We start from the raw sequence: 25,507 nt of genomic DNA, 5'->3' as shown, positions 1-25,507 counted from the left end.
AGCAGCTCGTTCATGCCAGTCCACATGTGTCTAAGATGCTCAGACATTGATAGCGCTAAGCGAAACAGGAGTGCCGCTTCTTAATCTCTTTTTGTTTTCATTCAAGAAAGTAACCGAAGCAAAGAGAACTCAACAAGAATATTATGAAATGGAGCTTAAAAACCTGCAGAATAGATTGGAAGGCGAGGTGGCCCAATTAAATGAGGCCCATTCTAAGACTTTAGAAGAGTTGGCCTGGAAGCACCACATGGCGATGGAGGCTGTCCACAGCAATGCAAGCAGAGATAAGAAAAAGCTACAAATGGTGAGTGGAAACTTCGTTCACCACTACAGTGGAAACTGGTGAGGGTTTGGGGATGGTCCAACATGACCCGTACTGTGGACGAACAATTGCTTGAATTTCACGGCTCCTGTCTTGTCATCATGCTTTAAATCATAGTTCCAGTGGTAACATCCATAAAAGTGAAAGTTCTTCCCTGTCCTCTTGAGACACGGCCTCACTGTGTAACTCAGTCTGGTCTCCTTGTCATTCTCCTGTCGCCTCTTCCCAAGTGCGTGCACCACCATACCTGGCTCACATTGAGTTCTTGGTGGGCGCATGGTTTATTTTAGGGCAGAGTACTTTATACAAGCCGTAACAGAAACACTCTTTGATCTGGGGCTTTTTCATCATGCGATAACTGTACCAAGCAGGAAGCCTTAATTCACCACTGTACATATTTCTAGTAGATAGCTTCCTTCCGTCCCTGGGAACGTTATTCATGTATTTGTTTTTCTTTTCCTTCCTTTCCTAAGTCATCACCTTGTGAATGGTACTTCATGGCAGCCCATAGTGCACAGTAGGGAATGCAAGTTGTCTGCCTCCCCCCCCCCCCCCCCCGGGCCTTACACTTAGCTCTTTGCTTGTCAACTGCGGTGGCATGGACCCTACGCTGCGCCTCCAGCACCTTCTGTGACACAGGAGGGTGTGATAGGTCCTATCACATTCCTGTAAGGATCACGGGAGAACAGCTGTTGAGTACTTAGCCATGTCTTGGCTATGGGGATCTGTAGCAGGAATCTTAAAAGTTCTTATTAACAAAATCAAACCTGAGCCAGGTATTGGGGTGAACTGGAAGATCAAAGAACCAGAACAAGCCACAGCTAACCTCACCTGGCCAACTTCTCAGCTGGTCTTTTTTCCTCAGACTGGAAGCTTCTGTGTCTTCATCCCAATGGCTCTCAGCTGAACTGCTGCTCGAAAGCCTGAAGCTTAACCAGCTAAAAGCTTAGCCAGGCCAAATGCCTAACCAGCCAAATGCTTCTAGTTTCTGGTCCTCACGCACGCCTTATATATCTTTTTGCCTTCTGCCATCACTTCCTGGGATTAAAGGCTCGCTTCTTGGGATTAAAGGCGTGAGTCACCATGCCTGGCTGTTTCCAATGTGGCCTTGAACTCACAGAGATCCAGAGGGATTTCTACCTCTGGAATGCTAAGATTAAAGGTGTGAGTGCCACCACTGCCTAACCTCTATGTTTAATATTGTGGCTGTTCTGTCTCTGACCCCAGATAAGTTTATTAGGGTGCACAATATTTCGGGGAACATAATAGGGATCAATAATGTTGCGGGTGTTTGGTGTCATGTCCCGCATTCTGCAGTTAGGCTTGACACATATTTTCCTGACTGACTCCTCTGACAGTTGATTGGTTACTGCCCCCTGCTTACTGATAAGGGGATGTTCTCGGTCACATGCAGTTTGTAAGAACTGGTTGGCTCTCGGGTCTGTCAAATCGTGTGGCATTTAAATACCCTCATGCAGGTGTTTCTTCATAAGTGTGCTAACGTTTTATATAGTAGCCCCTTATAGTTTGCAAGTGATTTTTCTGTGGCATATTCCTTGATACTCATGACTTGGAGATTAGTGCCATTTTTATTAGAAAGTATACACTATATTTAATAAGCCTAAATGATTTTTGCAAAACCATGGACCTGATTAAGTAGAATAGATAAAATGCAAATTTAGATTTTTCTGCCTTAATACCCCTTTATTTTGTGGCATAAATACTGGAAGAAATATTTTAAGCTGTAAAAATTAAAAATTTAAGTAAGATTTTCTGTTAGAACGTTATTTCTTTCAGAACTGGTATGTGTCCGTCTAGGCAGAGACAAAAATGATTGCACTCCTTCTCAAGACTGATTGCCATTTTCTCTGTGCCAGCACACGCGTCCCATCCCTGTGTGGTCCTGGGCCTGCTTAAGGAGGCAGCTATGCCCTGCCCAGGGTTCCACACTAATGCGTGCAGTGGATACCTGCCTTAGCCCACGTACGGTTCGTTTACAAAATAATTCCCATGTGTTTATTTTTATTTTATGTGTGAGCATTTTGCCTGTACATGTATCTGTGTACCACATGTGTGCAATGACCTTTGAAGCCAAAGGAGGACCTTGGAGCCTCTGGAATTGGAATTACAGAAGGTTGTGAGCCACCGGGTAGGTGCTGGGAATCAAATCTGGGTCCGCTGGAAGAGCAGTCAGTGCTCTTAACTGCTTAACCCCACTTACAGTTCTTAAAACCTGTTTCAGAACATGTTTGCCATTGGAAAGATGACTTGGACTTTCCTGTGTGTGAGAACTTCAAAGTCTCTGTGTTGCATTGGAGGTTTCCTTGGGGAAGCAGTACACACACCCGCTCACCCCAGAAAGGGAGCCTGTCACAGACCAAAGTAACAATTATACTAGTTGTCCAAGTTGGGGAAGCAATGCGTGATTATTGGGGTTCCTAGCAGGAGCATGGATGGGGTGTTACAAGGGGCAGGGATGACTCAGAAGCAGCTGCATCTACAAAAAGCACCCCCTCCCCAAAGCTGCAGCTGGAGCAAGCGCTCTGCATGGGCTGCAGGCAGCTGCACAGGTCTCAGAGACTCGGGCTGGCCAGAGCTCTGGCCCCAGCCATTTTTTCCTGCTTTTATGAAGCTGGGGAGGAGCCTTTGAGAATCCCAAAAGTTTTCCCTTCACCACACCTGTGACACTGTGCTTACCTCCTGAGGCTCCTGGGCTCCTGGAGAGAAAGTTTCTATTTGAAGGGATTTGCCAGAGAACACTCTGGGCTGCCTTATCTGTACCACTTACCCAAATAGCTTGTTTCTTCCCTGCTGCCCAGTTCCCTTGTTGCTGCCCAGTTAACATACTAAGTGTGTAAGCCAAAACCAGCTTCCTTCCAGAGTGGCCTCTCTCTAATGTCAAAGTATTTTTTTAAAGAACATTGAGGGGAAACAGATCAGTGCTGGGCTCAGCCATCATCCAAGAAGTTTCCCCCTGCAGCAGCTGGGAACAAACACAGAGACCCACAGCTGGATATTGTGCAAAGAATGAGGAACCTTGGAACACTCAGCCCTAAATGGGATGTCTCCCTCAAATCCCTCCCCTCGGGGCTCAGGGAATTAAATCTTCAGAAGACTATGCAGAAAAAAGTGTAAGAGCCAGAGGGATGGAAGATGTGGAGGTGGGGGTGGACTACCACCATGTCCTCTCCATCAGCATGCTCAATGCATATCTGAACTCCCAAGGACTGAAGCAGCATGCACAGGGCAGCTCAGGGAATTAAATCTTCAGAAGACTATGCAGAAAAAAGTGTAAGAGCCAGAGGGATGGAAGATGTGGAGGTGGGGGTGGACTACCACCATGTCCTCTCCATCAGCATGCTCAATGCATATCTGAACTTCCAAGGACTGAAGCAGCATGCACAGGGCAGCGGGGTTCTGCACCAGGTCCTCTGCAGTATGTTATGGCTTCCAGTTCAGTGTTTGTATGGGATTTCTGAGTGTGCCAACAGCGGATATCCTGGGTTCCTCTCCTCCTGTTTGTTTTGTCCAATTCTGACCTGTTAGTTTTTGTTTTATCTTATTATGTTTTATTATCCCTTAGAAGTCTGGGGTTTTTTTGTTTGTTTGTTTGTTTTGTTTTTTCTAATGAGAGACAAGGAGTGACTCTGGATAGGATGGACTAGGAGGAGTAGAGGGAGGGGAAACACTCTTTTCAATGAAAGAAAAAAAAGGTGAGAATTATCTTAAAGGGCTTAGTGACTAATGAATATGTTTCTGAAAGTGAAAATATAAAGAGAATTTAACTTAGATGACCTCTCTGTTCCTTACTTATTGTAAAAGGATTGCATTTCTTACCGGAACTATAGTTCACCATATTAACAAATTACAGGGACAACCTGTGCAGAAAAGATGACATAGCACCCAAGATTCCTCTCCTCAGACAGGCTAGTCTTTGGCTGGCCCCCAGGAACTGGGGTTTCAGAAGGGTGTCATCATCCCCCAAGATGAAAAGCTCGCCTGCTTAAACTATATGTGCCAATAGTGTGAAAACGCAGACCACCTACATTCCTCCTGGAACACTGGAAGAGGGTGCCCTAGAGAAAAAGACCTGGGCTCCAAGTCTCTCGGGAGCCTCCCTGCAGATTTTATTTCATGCTGTTGTCACAGCTTGCTAGAGGAGTCTCAGAGCATGCTCAATGTGCAGGGCCCTTGGAAGCCAGTGTTTATAGACTCCTCGTTCACACCTTTCCCTCTGTAGATTGCGACTTAAATATTTCACCGTAATAAACCATAGCTAGGTGCCAGTTGTATATCCAAGCCTGTGGCTACTCCTAGAATATCATCCAACTTCAGTGTGTCATGGAGAGCCCTAACACAACCTTCCCACAACTCTCCTTACCTTATACTGTAGAAAACAGTGCTCTTACCAAGCTGTGTGTGTGTGTGTGTGTGTGTGTGTGTGTGTGTGTGTGTGTGTGCCTCTGTGTGTTTAGACATTCCTTTTCCTCTGCCAGGAATGCTCTGTTCCCCTCTACTCTGCCATTATTTTTAACTGGTGTGATCTCCAAGCTCTACTTAGTGTCAGGTCCAAAGGAAACTCCTTCCCCCAAATTCCGAAAGGCAGTATACCCAGAAATGAGCTCAGCCTGGCCTGAAGGAGGATTTCTAGCAAAAGCTAGAAAAGCTAGCATTCCTCAAGAACTTGTGAAGCTGATTCCCCTCTTCCAAAAGGAACATTTGTATTTTAATATAAAAGAATGGAAAACTCAAGAGACTGTTTGCTTTATCATGCCAAATTATCATTTCTATCATGCTTTTCTGATGTCTCTAGGTGGCCAGTGACACATACTCATGATTAAAAGCATTGTCTAATGGCTATATCAGAATGATTTGATCTACTTCGTTTAGTATTAAATGGTATCACAGTTAACTGATTTTTTTAAATAAGGAGAGATAATTTGAAAAGTAAAATATTAACATGATTTCATTTCGTAAAATCTTAAAGTATGTATAGTTCTTCAGTCGTACTAATTTTTATTTTTTTTTCTCTTTCTTAAGGAATTGGAGGAACAATATAAAAAGGAGAAACTGAGTCTGGAACAGGATAAAAATCAGCTTCAGCTAGAGCTAGAAAACCTAAAGCAAGTGCTGGAAGACAAGCTGGCTTCGGCCAATCAGGAGGCAAGAGCTCTTTAGGCCTATCGCCTACATGACGTATTCGCTTTGTGGTAACTTAATCTGGTGGCAGTGTGTAGGTAGGTCAGCAGAACTGGCCAAAGATCTTGACTCGGTGCTGACTTTTCCTAACACTGTATTTATGTCCCATTAGGTAAAGATTTACTATCAAAAACATTAAATGGCAGTGTTTTTGTGGAGGATTGCAAAGCAACAGAGACCTCACCAGGTGAACCAGAAGCAACTGTTAGCAGTGTAGTCTTCTCTATACCGCACCTCATTTTAGAGAGAGAAAAACTTTGTAAGGTCCAGATACTGGCTTCTAAACCAAATTGTTAAATTTATATGAAAATATTATTTAGCCTGAGAAAGAAAAGGCTAAGGATAGAATATTAGAAAAATATTAGAAGTTGAAAAAAAAAACTGTAAGTAAATATATGCAAAGACTTTTGTAAATTGCAACATTAGTTCCTCCTCTGTCTCCATTGAGGCAATTGCTAAATGCTTCCCTAATATTTGCCTTTTTCTCTTCAGTTCATCCCTCTGTGGCTTCTTGGGCGAGCTCCCTCTAATTCTCTGACTCGGTTCTTGTCTTGGCCCTTCTCAAGAGCCTTGCCAGCTTTTCCTTCCTCACTGACCTCATCCCCACAGCCCGCTGACGCCACTTTTCTATTACTCCAAATGAGCCCACAGAAGCCACAGCAAAAGGCACATGTGCCTCTGAGCTGGCGGTAGATTGCACTCAGTGTTCTTGGATTGGTTTTAAATGTCTATCCAGAGAAAATACAGCAAACTGCCTTGGAGAACAATAGAGGCGTATGGTAGATGCTGATGGTAGCCCAGTCTGTCTTCACCACTAACTAATCCACACTGACTTCACCAATGCACTTGCTCATCAGAATCCACACAGTTACCAGCCTATATGCATTAGAAGGCTCTTTAGTGACCCTCTGTTTCTTAGGCAGGCTCCTCAGGCTTCCTCTCTCAATTCTAAATGGCTTGTCTTAGTGTTTTCCCAACCTATATCCTGGAACTTCTCTGAGAAGCGTTGCAGCGAATGTGCAAAGTTCTTCTCTCCTGGCTACATTTTCAATTATGTTTCAGTATCCTGGCGATGCTCTGGTGCCACGTCATTATGGCTTCCCAAGTGTCTCTTGGCTCTTTCCCCATCTCTGCTTTGGCATCCCTTCAGACCAGCAGCCTTTTTCCTGTCCTGCTGACTCAGATCTCCAGGGAGAGTGTTCCTAGTCAGCTTCGGAACTTAAAATGAAGGATAGCCACATTTCCCAGTTAACCAAGGTTTTCATAAAAACTATTCACAAATCATTAGTGAAAACAGATTATAACCACGTTATTATGCATGTAACTGTATTAACTGGGAAGAAACAAAACACTGGCGATATTATGAATGTTCTAATATAAATAAGTGTATAAACCCATAAGGAGTAATTCTTAAGAATTTTAGCACCTATCTATCAGTGATCCTGGACGGCTCCCATTGCAGTGATGTGAGAGCAGAGTTAGGAACTCAGCCTCAACTGTCTACGTCATGGTAGCACATGCCTTGCATGTCTCTTGTGGCCTGAATGTTAGTGCACCTCTATGGGAGCCACAGGAGGACCTGTTTGCTTTCTCAGTTAAAGACAGAACTTCTACCTAAGAAAGAACATTCCATATGTAAACGAGAAAAAAGGAAGAAGGAAAGTGTAAATGGTTGATAAATTGCACAAACAAATTCATGTCTTGTCTACCTTTAGAGTGTTTACAAAACAGTGAGGAAAACAGGCCCCACTGTTTTGTTGGTATAAACTAAACAGAAACAAGAAAAATAATTTTAATCTCACTAAATTAAGAACTAGGAATCTGCAAAATGCTACCGCATGACCATAAAATGAACTGTGATAAAAAAAAATTGAGGCCATGCAGTGTTGCTGAGTGTAGAGAGAGATAAACACCCGGAAGCCGCCGAGGGCGATATGAAATCATGTACTTTTTCTGGAAAGGGCTTAGCAGCTTGTGTGGGAGCCTCAGATGGACATGCCCTTTGACAGGAGCTTCAGTTCTGTGTTTACCATGTAAGTAAATAATAAAGGATTATGGAGAAAATGTCAGCACTGTTTATAGGAGAAATTCAGAAATAGCTTAGATTTCCATAGAACTCTTATTTCCCAAAAGAAAGGAAGTCCTTTTTGTAATTCACATAACATCATCTGTGTCTCTCCATGCTCTGGAGCTGTTTGCATGCCTGTGGGGATTGTCTGTTTCTGCATGGAGGAACCACATGGCCTACTAGTGGCCTGGTAATAGTACGAGGTCAAGGAAAGCTGAGGTACTGGTTTCTTTACAGGTTAAATGCTTACATACTGAGGTGTTAAAGCTATTTGATTCATTAGTCAGTAAGTGTGTATGAAGTATTTTAGTAATTGGCTCATTCATTCATTTAGTAAATAATGGATGGTTGGTTACATACAAAGAGCTCTTACACACTGTGATTACAGTGGCAATTAACATGGTCCCACAATGATGAGGGGTTTCACAGAATGAGGCATTTATAAGTCTAGCTAGATGCATACAGCGAAAGGAAGATAAGGGATTGACTGGCTGGACAGGATGACAAATTGAGGAACTATTATGCAAAGGCTGTGGTGCATGGGACGTTTTAAGATACTGTAGGAATGCCAGGGTAGATCTGGTGCTACAACAACTGTAGAATAGTGTTGCTTCCTGTTTCCCAGGCACTGATTTTTATTCTTCTCTCCTCTGTCTTTTATACAAGCTGGGGCAGTCGATCCTAGTTACTAAGTCACTGAAGAGTGATGGAATTTGTCTGTGCTACATACTAAGTGGGTAAAAATCAAAATTCCAGTCCAAGTGATAATATTTTAGCTCAATTTAATGATCAGGCTACAGTACTTTAACCTTCCAACAAATACAAAGACCAAAGAAAAAAGATTGCCAAGCTAGCTGGAGAGTTAGGCAGCTCTATGTCACAGAGGCCCTGTGACATATTTTGACTGTTAGCATAGTAGAAGGCTACTAGAAGATGCTGAGCACAAACATGTGGATGCTTACTTTAGGGACAAGACTTACACTCATGTCTGTATTCATCATTTATAAAAGTTCACTCTGTGCTTCCTAAGAGAAGGGGTAGGAGAAGAGCACACGTGCGTAGATAGGGACTCAAGAGAGGAGATGTCTACCTTCTGTATTCCCTTAGAGGGGGTCATAATAATAAGAATCTAGCTTGTTCCATCTTGTTGCAAAGAGCAGACATTCCAATGCAAACCCACAGAAGAACAAAGGAAATACACTGACCCAAGTGATATGAAGGTCCCAGGATAATGTCAGCTTCCAACAGAATAGATTCAGAACTAAAATTAATGACGCTGGGACTGGGTTTCTTTGTCTCCTCTTGGATTTGCCTTCTTTATGTTCTTCATGTGGACTTTATTCTTCAGTCATGCGTTCCTTTGGGCATGGTATGGCTGACAAAAGAGCATCACTAGAAGACCCATTTTCCTTTCAATCGTCTGAGATCTCTGTGAATGATGTGTTCATCCCCATGACTGCTCCTCAGTCATCCCCAGTGGATATAGAATGAGACAGCTGTGTTGGGTTAGTGTCTGTTCAAGCTGAGTTCCTGCTGAGACCACAGGACACCGATGGGGAAGGAGAGTAGATCTTCCACATGCCAAAACAGATTTTGACAGAGACAGACAATAGTTGTTGTATGTTCTCAAGGAACATGAGGGCTGAGAACATAACCCTTTTTATTATACTCATAGAAAACTATCAGCTATGGTTGCTTACTTCAATTTTGTATTTTACTACATTTAACTATGCACAATTTAAAAGTGTTTGCTTATTTAAATATTTATTTCCTCTTTAATTAAATTCTTTATTTCTTTAACACAATTTCTGTTTATTCTTCATGTGCTACTTATAATACTGCTCTTCATAAATTTTTAAATATGTTATAGTCATGTAATACTTAATCAACTGAAAACTTGCTAGATTGTGGAAGAATATTTCCATATAATTAAACTTGGTTATTATTTTCCTTTAAAATTTTTTAAAATTTAATTTATGTATATATGGGCGTTCTGCCTACATGTATGTCTGTGTACCACATGTGTGCCTGTTACTGTGGAAGCCAAAAGAGGGTGTCAGGTGCCTTGGAACTGAAGTTATAGACAGTTGAGAGCTGCCCTGTGGATGCTGAGAATTGAAATTGGATCTTTGGGCAGCAAATGCTTTTAACTGCTGAGCCATCTCTCCAGTGCTTCCTTAAAAAAATTTTTTTAAGTCAGTATCTTACCATAGTTCCCAAGCTAGCTTGACCTCACTATGTAGCCTGGGCTGGCCTTGAACCCCCCAAATGCTGTAATTGTAGGCAAATACCACCATGCTCGGCTTGGTTCTTTCCATATGGATTGTCCCTTCTATCTTTTCTGGTTAATATCTTTCTCTGGATCCTTGAATGTAATTATTAAAGTAACCCCACAAGATGAGGATTATTACTGCTGTTTCATATTGGCAGAGCTGGGACTTAAGACTAGACTTCTTCTGAGCTCAGCCATCTTCTAGTTGTTACGACTATCTTCCTTACAATCAATCCGCTTACCACTGCATGCACAATTACTGACAAGCTGGGTCAGCACCAAAAGTTGTGAGGACACAGTAAGCAATGGAGAATACAGAATGGGGATGTTAAAACAGTGACAGATGAAGTTTTAGACCACCGTAAGTAGATGCTACATATGAACATGTCGTTAACCTTTAAGAGCCAGGAAAGAGTATGTATTTTTATGACAATACATATTTTTAAAATGACTCAAAGAACTTAAACAACTTACCAGGCCAGTAATAACCACAAAAGAAAATAGCCCACCATGGTTCTAGACAGGCATTAGATTCAGAGAATTTAATGGATGAAGTTTTGCTAAATTTTGTAATTCTTTGGCTATGAATATGTGAGAACACAGGAAAGGGGGGAAGTTCTTAAATCATTTTACAAAGTTGCTGACCATTTAGAGACACTGACAAGCTCTCAAGATCGCACACCAGATGCACTTATCATACGCACATAGAAATTCCTGCACCGAGAGAACAGGGAGGCTGTGTGCCTAACAGGAGTGTGTGTCCCAGGGCCTGAAGGACAGTTTTCATATTTTCCTTTGTGAAATGTATAGTTGTCAGAAAATATTTGCCAGCAAAATATGCATGTATTTTTAAAAGAAATCTTGTCCATGTTCTTTTCAGATGAGTTTTGACTTCATAGCATTTAAAGTATTTCCTTCTTTGATTTGGGCCCTTATAATTAAAGGTTTCTGTAATCCCAGTCAACAAATTATCATTTGCTTCTAGTTCCAATGCAAAGGTTCTTTCCTGAGGCAACTTCTGTATGGAAACACAAAAAACAGTTGATTCTCTAAGATATATTTAAGAGCTTGCCAGTATTAACCTAAATGCACTGCCTTTCTAAATAGCACGGCGACTTGACTTGATATAGAAATGGTTAATTTTAACGAAAGCTTTCAGACAGTTTATTTTTTATCTTTAATCTTCATCTTGCATCAGTTCCTTCTCATAGGTATCTTATTATCTGACATAACCAGGAATTTTCTTTACACCAAGAGCCCATGGGAAGTTGTATCCATGTCCTTGCATTATGGTCTTGGAAAGGGGGAAGTGTAGTCATGGGGAAAAAAATAGTATTCAAAAAAATAGCAAATGGTAAAGATTATCATGGCTAAGTGCTTCTTCAAATTCATGAAGAAAGAGTCCATTCAGTCAAGTCAACAATAACACAAAACTCTCAAACCATGAGCTGATACTGGTCTGCCACTGTATGGCGCATTAAAAATGCTCTGTTCACTCACAGATTGGCCGCCTCCAAGATCTGGTAAGGAAAAATGAACAAGGTCTTGGCTCTGCCGAAGGACTCATTGCTAGTCTTCAGGACTCCCAAGAGAGGCTTCAGAGTGAACTGGACCTGACAAAAGGCAAGCTCAAGGAGACCAAGGATGCCCTCTTAAATGTTGAGGTAATTGCTTATTTCTACTGTAATCTAAATGTCTGAATATGAAAATAGAACTGGACCACTTTGCTTAAAGCCTCTGTAAGCATCATTGTATATAACTAGTGTATTAGTTTCTAGGAATCCCATTCAAAAGTAACACAAATGCTGTGACTTGAACACAACTGACATGGGTCATCTCTTGGTTCTAGAGCTAGAAGTCTAAGATGAATTTTATGTCTCTAAGAGGGAACCTTTCCCTTTTTTGCAGCTTATTGTAGCCCCAGAGGTTTTGCATTTAATCACATCATTTTGGTCTCCAGATTATCATCTTATAAGTGTGCTAGTCATATTGGATTAAGGGTTCAGGTGCTCCCATATGGCCTCATGTCAAGTAAATAAAACTGCATGGGCGCTGTTTCCAAATAAGGTTGTATCTTGAGACAGACTGAGTGTAAGGGCTGAGATTTCAGGAAAGCTTTTTACAGAACATGGTTAAATCCAGGATAATTAGTGTGTGCAAATTCTTTTCCTGGTAGAAGCTGGAGCTTTCATGTATCGCAAACAAGAGTTCTCTCCTGAAACGAGAGTCTCAGAAGGCCCGACCTTTCCCCTCCCATCCTTGGGAACTATAGCAAAGTTTCAGAACCTGTAAAACTAGGCAGACGACAGACAAGGATTCTTCATATCCTCCTTGGGTGGTGATCTGGAGAGTGGGCTCCATAGTCAGGCAGGGCTGGTCCTGTGTGAATTCTGTATCCACCACTTACTGCATCATTTTGGACAGAGATGCATTTTCCTCCTTGACACTTTAATAAAGCAGAGAGCAGCATAATAATACTTTTCATAGCGCAGTTATAATAATTAAAAGCGATAAGCTGTGCACAGTACATTGTTCAACAAACACTCAGTTGGTGTTGGTTTTAGTAACAATATTAGCTTTTAGTTTAGAATTGGTGACACTTGAAGTGTGTATACACTTATTGCACTTCCTATACTGTGTATATATGATTCTATTCATGTTTTACCTAGGGAATAACTGAGTGTATTTTGAATATCAATTGCATTTTATTTTTGAAATCTGTAACAACATAAATAGTTGGCTTCTGCTTACCTTTCTCTAGTGGCTATATGATATAATAGTGCTAATATGACAAAGAATAAGTCTATTTAGAGTTACTGTATTATGCAACATATTTAAATGTATGTGATGCCAAACATTGCCTATAATATCAGTGATAGCAATTTTTCACAAAGGCTGAATGGAATGGCTAATTCATAGTAAGACACATTTTTTTATATTGGCAAAAGTAAAAGGAAGAAGGTATTTTAAATTGGTAAATATATTTAGTTGAAAATTGCACATGGAGGGGTGTGTGTGTGTGTGTGTGTGTGTGTTTATATGGTACCTCACCTTGGTAAACACCCCATTTCTAACTTTAGTGTATTTCATCCTGTAATTCCAGCTTCGGGGGGGATCCGATTCCTCTGAGGGCGTCTGCATTCACATGCACACACACATAATTAAAAATAAATCTTAATGCCGAATTTCCTTAAATAAGAAACACTTAAATTCTACTCTATTTAAATTCTACTTGTTATGGAAAAGAAAATGGTTCCTAGAAGATGAATAGCATTCTAGAACAGGTGCCTGGGTTCAGTTTTTAGTATTTACCTTTTGTTAGCCAAGTGAACCGTAGTGAATGGGAATTTCAATAGTGACTTCTTTTTTTTGCCATTAATATGAATACAACAAACTGCTCTATCCTGTGCTGTCAGCCAGAGAGCAATCCAGAAATGTCCATCATAGTGATCAAAGGCCTGACTGCCACCTTCTTTTTGCCTCGTACCCTTGAGCAGCCACAGCACTGACAGACGTCCGTAGTTGGTGGGTTTTGTCCAAGTAGTTACCTCTAGCCACCAGCTCCAGGGAATCACTTGATTTATGCTAATCTGCAAGGATTTCTAGTGTGTCATGTCATTCGCATAACACATGGGCCTGTGACTTCAAGTTACATAAGGAAATATCCAGTCAACTTGAATTCCTCAGAATTCCTTTTATCATATTGATGGTATACAGATGTAATGAATAGGCTTTGGACAAATGGCCTGATTTTAAATTGAATATGAATTAATGTGATGAACATGGCTGTATGATATATGTTCATGATTTTAAAAAAGCTTTAATAAAGTAACTTTAAACCATTTAAGCTTTGATTTTAAAAAAATTAAGGAAAGAACAATTAAAATATAGAATGTGTTTCATGTGCTTTGTTGAAATATCTTGACTAATTCTCCTAGTTAGCATTATCAATGGCTGCTGTAAGAGTTTGCATGTTCTGTATTAGCGTGCTGTTCTGTGATAACAGTACCCAGGCCTGTGGAGACCAGTCCTCACTTGTGTTTCTGGTCCTCAGGCTGAGCTAGAACAAGAGAGGCACCAGCATGAAGAAACCCTTGCTGCCATGAAGGAAGAAGAGAAGCTGAAGGCGGACAGGATGGCCCATGACCTAGAGATAAAGTGGACTGAAAATCTTAGGTACACTGGGCTCTGCAGTGCAGTCTTCCTGGTACAGAGGAGCAAGAAGTGTTCCTGTTGTAGGCTCCTTATTAAAGATGTGCTCGTGAGGTTTTAAGTTTTTTTTTTCTCATGATTAAATGCAGAGAATTTAGAGGGTTTTTTTTTTTTTTGAGTTCACATTCCTCTTTAAATTTATTTTTCTTGAATATATAAAAATGCAGAGAACTAACGTGAAACTAGAAGGCTCGTTTGTTCTCATGACTGTTCTGCCAATGGTAGATGGATAAGGGGTCTTGGTTAGCCTGCTGACACAGACTCACAGACGTGGGAATTAAATGAGCTTTCAGAAAACCTGTGAATCGCTAGAGAACGTTCACCGAGGGAGACGGCTCTCTTTCCAAAGCAAATGCCTCCGTTTTATTATAGGCAAGAATGCTCTAAACTTCGCCAAGAGTTAAGGCTTCAACACGAAGAGGATAAAAAGTCCGCGATGTCTCAGCTGTTGCAGCTGAAAGAGCGAGAAAAAAACGCCGCCAGGGATTCGTGGCAGAAGAAGGTGGAAGACCTTTTAAACCAGGTAGAGTGTAGTCTGCACCTGGGGACATTCTGCTCCTTGGCACTCTCCAGTTCCGTAAACACAACCTACTGCATGTCAACTCACTGTATTTTGTTTTCCATGGGGCAAACTTAGACATTTTAAATGTTTAAAACAACACAAACATGTTCATATGAAACATATTTGTGCCTAGTCAATGTGTTGCGTATGTGATCCTAAATTCTGAGAAAATTTCATAATTTTTTAGTTTTACATTTTAGACTTTACATGGGAAGGTCGGCAAGTTTTTGAAAACGTAAAGTCATTTTGTTTTTAGCCCTAAGATGGCATCTGGGCAACAGAAGATGTTCATTAGCAGTGTCCTGATTTCCTAAAAACATTTACCCAAGTGATCAATTTGTTTCTCTTGTGAGTTTATGCCTTAAGTACTGGAAGAGTATAGCCTAAACAAAAAGTGGTGTTTCTAGATCTATCTATCTTATTTCCATAACATTTATAACTATAATTAAAATAGTTTGCACATTTCACTTATTTACATAACCCCTGACTTCATGGACCTTTTGTACTCTCCTGGAAATCCAGTAGTTAAATAGACTGACTGTGTGCATTACCAAGCAAGGGCAGATGGTAAACTGTAATTAAATAGACTTTACTGTTTATATCACCAAGCAAGGGTAGAACTTGGGCATGAAGCAACTCCTAATTTAGTGCTGAAAATCTGCCGATATATTAATCTTTTTCTTTCTGTTTATGATGGTGAAGAATTTCAAAATAGAAATCAAAATAGGCTTTCTGTAAGGTAATTGTTATATATGTAGAAACATATTGCCCTCTTAGGAATGCTTTGAGGCCTGCCTATTTATGTCTGGTTTCTATAATTTTTTTTTTTTTTTGGTTTTTTTTGAGACAGGGTTTCTCTGTGTAGCTTTGCGCCTTTCCTGGGACTCACTTGGTAGCCCAGGCTGGCCTCAAACTCACAGAGATCTGCCTGGCTCTGCCTCCCGAGTGCTGGGATTAAAGGCGTGCGCCACCACCGCCCGGCTGGTTTCTATAATTTATAATGAAGCTCTAAAAAGGTAGAGTGTGTGTGTGTGTGTGTGTGTGTGTGTGTGTGGTCAAATCATTTGAAACCTTTGAAATAGGAACAAGCAAACAACTCTTACTAGAGGTTGGCATCACATTTACACAGCTTACTAGTGACCTTCTGTATACTTTTTTTACATTCTTATTTAGGGGCCAAAAAGGGCAGATTTTCTTAAGTAAACTACCCCATCCTTCTATTATGCTTTGCACCTAGCAAGATGTCATCAGTTCAATTACATAATAAAGTGGAAACTGTCCCTAAAGTCTTTCTGACATTTTTCAGCCAGAAAGTATTGAACACAGGCATTTTGGGGACTGAGTTTGTATTACAAAGCAATCTCACCATCATTTTTATTTAAATTTATTTTTATTCTTTTCTATTACATGCTTTTTATTTGTGTGCATACACCCATGTGCATTGTGCATGTGTGGAGGTCAGTGGTCAGCTTTCAGGACTCAGTTTCCTCCTTGCACCACGTGGATTCCAGGGACTGAACGCATGTCATCAGACTTGGTGGCAGACACCTTTACCTGTTGAACCATCTTGCTGGCCCTGTTTTGCTATTTTGTAACCTCATGAAATAAGTTGTCACAGGTCATCCTTCTTCCGCCCACCTTTCTCTCCTCCTCCCGCCCACCTTTCTTTGCTTTCTTCCTTTCTTCTTTGTGTTTCTTCAGTACTTATTCCTAAGACATTGACCCCTCTTTATATCCCATGACTATATTTTAACTTGTTGATGATGATGATGATGGCAGTGATGATGGTGGTAGAAATGGTGATGGTGGTGGTGATGGTAGAGATGGTGATGGTGATGGTGATGGTGGTGATGGTGATGATGGAGATGGTGATGGTGGTGGTGATGGTGGAAATATTGATGGTGGTGATGGTGATGATGGAGATGGTGATGGTGGTGGTGATGGTGGAAATATTGATGGTGGTGATGGTGATGATGGAGATGGTGATGGTGGAGATGTTGATGGTGGTGATGGTGATGGTGGTGGTGATGGTAGTGGTGATGGTGGAGATATTGATGGTGGAGATGATGATGGTGGTGGTACAGGGTCTCACTGTGTTGCCTGATCTAGAACCATGGGCTCAAGTTCTCTTTTTCCCTCAGACTCCCAAGTGTCCAGGCCTACAGGTGTTTGCTAGCAGGCCGGGTCTAAAGGGTTGCAGCATTGCCCAGTGCAGGCTGCACTTCTGGAATATTGTATATATTGTATATATCAGAATTTACAAATCAAACAACTGGGTTCTCATTCTGCAATAATATCTAAAAAGTTGTAAAGAAAACACTTGACCATATTCTCTGTTTTTAATCCTAAAGTATCACTATACAAATATATTCATTTATGTCTTAAGGCAGATTTTATTGTGGTTCCAGACTGATGATTCATTTATCTATCTTCATTTAGGACATTAGCTGAGAAATTAAGACACATACCTATGGATTATAGGCATGATCTAAATTCATCTCTCAGATAATGTGGATGGAATGGCTAGAACTGGAATCCATTGTTATGTGTAATTAGCCAGAGTCAGAAAGACAAATAGCACATTTTTCTCACATGTGCAGAACACATATTTTAGGATGCGTGTGCATGCATGTGTCTGTGTGACGAAGTAACAAGGCGATGAAGAGGTCTAGAGAGAAGGGAGTAGGAAATATAGAGCGTGCTAGAATACATGTGAAGTGAAAGCAGAAAGGGAACAATGTAGGGAAGAAAAGGGACCGCAAGAGAAGTGGGCAGAGGGAAGGAGGGAGAGAACCAAGTAGTATTGTACAGATACATGAAAATGACACAATGAAACCTGTTACTTCAGATGCCAAGTTTAAAATTCACTTTTAAAAAATGAAGTCTGGGGAGATGACTCTGGGTGAGAGGGCTTTACTATGCAAGCATGGGGGCCTGAGTTCAGATCCCCAGAACCCACATAAAACCCAGAACGTGGTCATGTGTCCTCGTCCGTAACCACAGCCATGTGAGGGCCGCAGACAGACAGATAACTAGGGCTTGCTCGCTGCCATCTTAGCCCCAGGGTCAGTGGGAGACCTCGCCCCAAGCAAGCAGGGCCGGGGATGACAGAGCTGGACACCTGGTGCTCTCCTCTGACCTCTGTTTGCATGAGCACATCCATGCACACACGTACCAAAACAAAACCCCGCCAACAAAAATAAGCAACAACAACAAAACCTTGAAGGAGAAAAGGTTTATTTTGCCACACAGTTTTAGAGGGTTTTGTTCAAGATCAGCTGGGTCCATTACTTCGGGCATGCTGCAGGGTGGAATATTATGTTGGCATGAGCATAAGGCAGCCACGAGGCAGAGAGAGGTAAGATGTACACTGCTCAAGGCGTACTGTACCTCTGAGTACTTCTCCAACTAGTCCCCACTTTCCAGAGTTCTTCTTCCTCCTGTTTTTCTATGAACATCTCAGCCCATGGATAGATTTAGCTATTGATTGTATCGGAGCCCTTATAAACTCAGTTGTTTCTAAATACGCCCTCATAGACACACCCAGCAGTATGTTTTTGTTCTCCCAGGCGTCTCTCGGTCCAGTCAACTGTCGTGGTTAATCATTACTCAGGGTCTCTCTCCTTAAAAGTCTACAAGTTAGGGGGTTTCAGATTGTACATAACAACGTGTTTCTAATTATAGACAGGAAAGCCTTGCCCTGCTTTAACAGTGAATAAACCAAGTTTCAGAAGAATGGCGACTGGCAGGATGGCCCAGTAGGTAAAGGTGCCTGATGCCAAACTTGAGGACCTGAGTTTGATGCTATTACCCACATGGTGGTAGAAGATAGGTAATGGAATCCTGCAGGTTGTCCTCTGACTTCTGCCAGAGTGCTGTGGCACCATGCCCCCTTGTCCTCCCAAAATAAATAAATGGGACATTCAAAAGAAGTTGTTCAAAAACAAGAACCAGGAATCAATTCCGGAGAGCATTGCCTTTTATATACAATGATGGAAGTTTCTAATTAAATGCAGTATTAAAAAGATTGTTTTCACTTTTCCTCAATCATCTGAAAGTCTGATTTACACTCCTTTGGGAGTAGAAGTCCTGCAGGCACAATGCTCTCACCACAGCCCAGCACTCCAGATGCTGAGGTGGAAGTAGTGCTGTGAGTTCAAGACTATCCTGGGCCACCGAGTTCAAAACAAAACAAAAGAATGAAATTTTTGAAACATGTTACATATTTAGTAGGCTTTTAACACTGAAGCCTCTGTATCCACTCCATGAGCTGGTGATGGCTCACTCCCCTCAAAACTTACAAAGAAACTTAAGACCCTTGAAAACAATGGCTCTGTAGGGCATCGGTTTTGTTGGAATGGATCTTATGTAGAATGCTTGACAGATATTTCTCATAGAAGCTCTTAGTCTGTACAGTATTCTTAGGTGGACACTTGTTTACAGTTTAGCTTGTATTCAGTAACAGATGACCACAGACTACATCCTTAATAGAGAACGGAGGTTGGTTTCTGGTAGCTTCGAAGACCAGGAAGTCCAAAATTTAAGGTGTCTGCAGCAATGGCCTGGCCAGGGCCCACTAGTGAGCCTTTCCTCTCACTGCATCCTCACATAGTTGAAGGACCAAGGGAGCTCTCTGGGGTCCCATTTACAAGGCAGCTTCCTCTGACCGAAAGGCTAGACCAAAGACTCCACTTCCTACTACTACTCCATGAAGGGTTAGGATTCCACCGTTCCTGCTTCCCAGTATTCTTGCCGTTCTCACATGCAGAATATACTCATTACATCCCAACACCCTCCCAAAATTCCATCTCATTCCAGCATCAACCCTAAAGTCAAAAACTGAAGTCTCATCCAAATCAGACTGGAGTGAGGTTCTATCATGACAGATCCTGAAGCAAATTGCTCTCCTGCCATAAACCTATGGACCTGATTAGTCAGCTTTCTCACACTATAACAAAATAGCCAACATCATGATAAAGTGTAAAGTCCATTTTGACTCACAGTTTTAGAGATTTCAGCCCATAGTTGCAGAGACCCATTACTTGTAAGGCCTGTGGTGTGGTACCAGAATGTCAGTGGTTGAAAGCATGTCAGAGAGAAAACTTCAGGGCCAGGAAACAGAAAGGAAATGAGGAAGGAGTTGGAGTCCTGTCCTCTCACCTTCACAGGCTTGTCCCCAGTGATAGAAGGCTCTGTACTAGGCCATATCTCTCAAAAGCTCCACCACCTCCCAGGAGCACCACCCTAAGAGCCGAGTCGTTATTGCATGGGTTTTCAGGAGACATTTACCATCTAAACCATAGCACTAAGTCAGTTTTGTGCATCCCACATACAAGGATGGGAAAGGAAGAAGATAGGCTTTCGATTTCCCGAAGGGAGAAGTAGGAAAGAAAAGAATGATTCCAAACTGCAAGGCGCATACAGTGAGATCCAAGACTTGAGAGCTGTCTCTTTACTCCTTGGCCCTCTAGTGCCGCTGGAGCTGAAGTCCCAGCTTCCAGAGACAAGGAGACAGTGGGTTAGCTGCCCTGGCCCTAAAGCTTTGGAGCCCCACCACCAGCTTTAGGAGGAGTCTTGGCTTGCTAGCAGTGAGGCGCAGGGTTTCTCCTTGAGAAACCAAAGAGGACAGATGATTCACATTCAGGGAAATCCTTCTCCCTTCCTTCCTTCCTTCCTTCCTTCCTTCCTTCCTTCCTTCCTTCCTTCCTTCCTTCCTTCCTATTTTCCTTCCTTCCTTCTTTCCTTCCTTCCTTCCTCCTCCCTCCCTCCTTCCCTCCTTCCCACCTTTCCTTCCTCCTTTATTTCTTTATTTCTTTTCTCCTCCTCCTCCTTCTCTTTCTTCTCCAGTTTCTTTGCTCAAGTTCTATTTTCTCTAATGAGGACAGAAGCCACTGTCCACAAAGATCATGACTCCTTTGTGAAAAGGATGACCTTTTCTCCAGTTCTCAGCACTGTGATCTTCTTTTCCACCTGAGACCTTATCTACATGGCTTTAACTGTCCATCTGTCTACCAACCTTTTATTTCCTCAGTCTTCCTTGAGTGTTCTCTAAAATGATTGACACTTCCCTGCACCCATGCCTCTTTCTTTCTGAGCCCTACAACTAGGTCCATTCATACTAACATAGGCTTTTCCAGCATGCAGCCCCAACTCCAGCCTCCACTCAGTACCCCGTCCTAAACCACTTCCACATTTTAGATTACAGCAGCACCCTCACTTCTTGGCACAAGTAGGCCTGGTTTAGCCTGGGTTATACTGATGGAATGTTGTAAATGTTAGCTTTTGAACATAAACATTTCTCAAAGCTCCAAAAGCTGGAAAGTTCAACTTCAAGGGGCTGGCTTCTTGGTTTGTAGACAGCGCCATCTGCCTGTGCTCTCACATAGTGGAAGGTATGAGGAAGGTCTCTGGGGTACTTTTGTAAGGAGTTTTACCCACTCAGGCCCCTGACCTAGGGGTAAAACTTTAACCCCTGCCCAAGTTTCTACCTTCTAATACCATGCCATTGAACGTTGGGATGTCAACAGAGGAATTTGTGGGTTGGGGACACAAACATCCCATCCATGGTTTTTGAAGATCCCAGCTTGTCTTGTGATGTGCATAGCTCCGTATGTTGGTGACCTCCAATGTCAAATCCACAGGTGTGGTATCTTTCCCCATTCAAGTCTAGTAAACCACGTTCTGGAATATCTTAGTCTTCCAGGCATAGTCAACCTTGTGAAAATATGTTGTTTTCTGTGTATGAGTATTTTGCTTGGCATGTATGTATGTATGTATGTATGTATGTATGTATACCATGTGTGGGCTTCTGCCATTAGAGTCCCAAAGAGAGTGGGCATCAGGTTCCCTGGAATTGGAGTTACAGATGGTTGTAAACCACTGTGAGTTTTGGGAGCTGAACCTGGGTCCTCTGTAAAAGCAGCAAGTGTGCTTACCGTCTGAGCCAGACCTCTTGCCTCATAGTCGCCCTTTGATACTAAAAAACAACATTGTAGTCTATAAAGTTCATGTTAGAAAAGAGAATTAAAAGATATAAAAATCCCCCCATCTTTTCCCTCTAGTCCCAATTTCCAGTGATTATCTCAAGGCAGTAGTGATATAAAAACATCCAGGCGGTTTTGTTGTTCTCATCTGCTCCCTGGAGAAACCTATGCCCTCCAGCCATTGTGTGCAGCACTTGAACAGTTAGGTTGCCCCTATCTGGAAGACTTTAGAACAGTTTAGCCCTCTGTGCATTTCCGTAACTATGTCTTTTACATTGGACTTGGTTCTCATGTTCTAACCTTAAGTATCCTGTATAGGTAAGTAGACTGGCCCACGGGTCCATCAGAGAATTTTAGGGACTGTGTGCGGATCATTTACACTGTGTCTTAAATTTCTTGTAAATTCAATTTCTTCTCAGAACTGGTTTTTGTGAGCATGCTATAATTATCGTTCTATGTTTCGCACTCTGTTTTTAATCTTTCTTTCTCTCACTTCGTCAGTTTCTGAATGTTCCCCTTTCTCCTGTGATCTTTTTTCATAGCGGCACTCTCTGGGTGAGGCTTTGCATAAATCTATCAACAATGTAAGTGAGCGACACTTACAATTTGTGCACAAGGCATGTTGCACTTTTGATTGTGCATAACAGCACTGCTTTGAAGCTTTAACTTATACAAAAATATACTTTGGCACACAATGAGTTTTTTTGCATATGGGTACTAATAATATCTAACCTTCAGCCATTCATTTGTGTGTTATATGTGCAAACATCTACCATCTTGTCTCATTAAGTGTATTTTATAATGAAGCCAAGCTAGATTTTCATATTATACATAAAATTTATTATTTAAATGTTAACCTTGAAAGGCATGGTAATAGTCTTGAAAAATATTTACTAGTTGAGTATCATAACATGGGAATAAATGCAAAATATTTTTCTTGAATTAAAAGTTTATTTTTGGAAAAAGTATCAATAGACTTTACTTAAAAGGATTAAGTATTTGTGAAAATTTAAATATGTTTTAATGTCCTAATTTTTAACACATGAAAAGCAAAATAATGTAAATCCCTTCCCTAAGAATTGGCAAAAGTATTGTTTTTTACTTGTATGTGGACACACATGCAGAAATTATCCTTCAAAATAATATTCCATCTGTTTCTACTCAGTAAAGATTAATATATGAAGAAAAATAATGAGATTTATCTTCATATCAAACCCATTACTACATTGTCTTTCATGATAAGGTTACAGAGCTGAATGCCTTTGAATAAGTTCCTTGATATCTCAGGAGAGGTCCACACACTTCCACTGGAAAAGGCCTGCTGGTGGATTTTTCTTTTCTCGGGTAGTGGAAAATGAAAATACTAAAGCTGGGTGCTGCCTCTGCTGCTGTCCTGTGAGACACCCACTCCCTGGAGTGTCCGGTGTGCTACAGCTGTCCTCCAGTACACTTAGAAACAGAGTGTCGCCTGCCTTTGCTTCCCCAGGCAGATCAAAGTTTAAATCTCAGTGTGTCCTGTGAAACTTATATTTTCATTTTCTATTACCTGAGAAAGGAAAACTTTACTTGCTTTTCATAGTCAACTCTTCTTTCAACATAAAAAGCAGTTGGAAGCCAGGTGGGGGTGGCGCACGCCTTTAATCCCAGCACTCGGGAGGCAGAGCCAGGCGGATCTCTGTGAGTTCGAGGCCAGCCTGGTCTGCAGAGTGAGATCCAGGGCAGGCACCAAAACTACACAGAGAAACCCTGTCTTGAAGAAGCCCAAAAAAAAAAAAAAAAAAAAAAAGCAGTTGGAGAATAAATATGATTAGCATAAAATTTCTTAATATGTTTTAAAGTAAGTGACAGGTATGTTTATCTCAATTTTGCAAAACAAGGCTACATTAAGATATTCTTGTTAACAATAAAATCTCATAACATGGAATAAGAATTTTGACTTGATCATTTCAGTTTTGGGCCTAATAATATCAATCCAGATTTTTTGACATATTTATTGATTGATAGAAATAATAACCCAAATGTGATTGTTTACAAAATGAATCACATTGTACCTTAGAATATCTGTGATGACATAACTATTCCCCTTAGTGGTTAAAAAGGTACCTATTAAATAAAAACCAGTTCATTGTCTTAATGTCATAAGTAAAAGTAGATTATTTTAAGTGTCTATCAGTAACTGGATGGGAACATCTTTGTACGTTCTCTAAGAAAAAAGTAGCGCCGGGCGGTGGTGGCGCACGCCTTTAATCCCAGCACTCGGGAGGCAAAGCCAGGCGGATCTCTGTGAGTTCGAGGCCAGCCTGGGCTACCAAGTGAGTCCCAGGAAAGGCGCAAAGCTACACAGAGAAACCCTGTCTCGAAAAACCAAAAAAAAAAAAAAAAAAAAAAAGAAAAAAGTAGCATTAGATGTTGTTAACACAATGAAATCCTCACTTAATAAACCCCCAATGTGATGTTATAGTTGTCATGTGGTCACCTTTCACCCTCATCATCCTTAGCCAAAGTGAACTGCTAGCATACAGCATTGGGCAGGCTGGCAATCCTCACCCACCATACGTTGGTCCAGCTTCCCAATTGTTAATGCATCTCATAGATTCTGTCTAGTTTGCTAAGCTTAGTTTAGGATCTTCCAGGAAAACTCTTTCTTGGAATGGAATTGCCAAACAGAAGTTTTACAGAGTGACCATAATTTCATGACCTGAAATGTATTCTTTTTTAAAAATATGTTTTTAACTGAAATGTAATTTTATCACTTTCCCTTCTCCCTGTATTCTTTAGTAATAGCAAATTAGTAATCTTAAAAAAAGAATTAAAATGTCTCAGCACCTTCCATCATTTTTCATGAAAATGTATGTAAGTCATTGACATACTAAAAATCATTCTTATTGTACTCTGCTAGGCCTAAGTTAGCAGTTTTTAGAGCGCTTTCAATATTTGAAAGTGCCAGACTTTGTACCTTACAATTAGGCTGATCTGACTTTCAACAGTCCTACTTGTGTATAAGAAAGGTGGTAAAAGAAAGGCCTGTGTTCTTGAAGAGAGTGACATGATTTCACCCCAGCAGACTCTGACAGTGCTGCTAACTGACATGGAAGAAAGAGGGAAGGGCAGGGAACAGTGACTGCTGTGGGAAGGTCTCAGGCATGCCTGTAATCCCAGCACTTAAGAGTGGAGTCAGAAAGATCAGGAGTTCTAGGCCATAGCCTGAGACATAGGAGACCCTGTTATAATTAATAACAATTTTGAGCATAAAAAAGAGTGGGGAGAAAAATTCTGTGTATGTCAGTCCTGCATCTGTAAGTCCAAGACCAGCCTAGGTGATATGGCGAGACCCTGGTTCATAACCTACAGACCAACAAAACAAAAAATACCGAGTCATGTATCTGAACACCGTGTATACCTTATGAATGCCATTTTGGAGGGAAGAAAAAAATAAAAATGTAAATTCACTGTTCTCTCCAAAGAGAAAAAGTCATTAGCATCAACAAATGAAACCCAGAGTGCAATTGTTTTGAGGAGGCTGCTCACAGCTGGCCCTGTGAATACCACTTTGTCAATACCCACAAGTTGGGGTACGCCTTCATGACTTCATATCTAAAGTGGTATTCTCTTTTCCTTCTGACACACTGGGATATGTATCCCCATCAACGACTTCAAACATTAAATACTAAGTTGTTCCTGTTGTTCAAGTATATCCTGTGTCCACCTAGAAATTTTAGTATATAAAATATTAACCAGTATTTTATCAGATAAATTACCTATATTTGATGAAAACTATTCACTTATACTTAACATACTTTTCTACAAAACAAAATAGGTCATTATATTGAGAAAGACCCAGATCAAGCTCTACACCATTGAGCTACATCTCCCGCCTGAGACTCTTTAT

The 25,507-nt window shown here is 41.2% G+C and overlaps 1 protein-coding gene across 1 annotated transcript in view; it reads left to right on the top strand.

The window, feature by feature from the left end:
- Positions 1 to 25,507, top strand: part of Fam184a (family with sequence similarity 184 member A) — a 130,089-nt gene that overhangs the window by 74,421 nt on the left and 30,161 nt on the right. The window contains exons 5-9 of the mRNA XM_059272583.1: positions 107 to 304; positions 5,363 to 5,485; positions 11,364 to 11,525; positions 13,916 to 14,037; positions 14,446 to 14,596. Of these exons, the coding sequence (XP_059128566.1) occupies positions 107 to 304; positions 5,363 to 5,485; positions 11,364 to 11,525; positions 13,916 to 14,037; positions 14,446 to 14,596 (756 nt within the window). The remainder of the gene's footprint in view (positions 1 to 106; positions 305 to 5,362; positions 5,486 to 11,363; positions 11,526 to 13,915; positions 14,038 to 14,445; positions 14,597 to 25,507) is intronic.

This window comes from Peromyscus eremicus, chromosome 8b (assembly GCF_949786415.1).
Source record: "Peromyscus eremicus chromosome 8b, PerEre_H2_v1, whole genome shotgun sequence".
Taxonomy (NCBI): domain Eukaryota; kingdom Metazoa; phylum Chordata; class Mammalia; order Rodentia; family Cricetidae; genus Peromyscus; species Peromyscus eremicus.
This window is presented reverse-complemented; position numbering and strand designations above follow the sequence as displayed.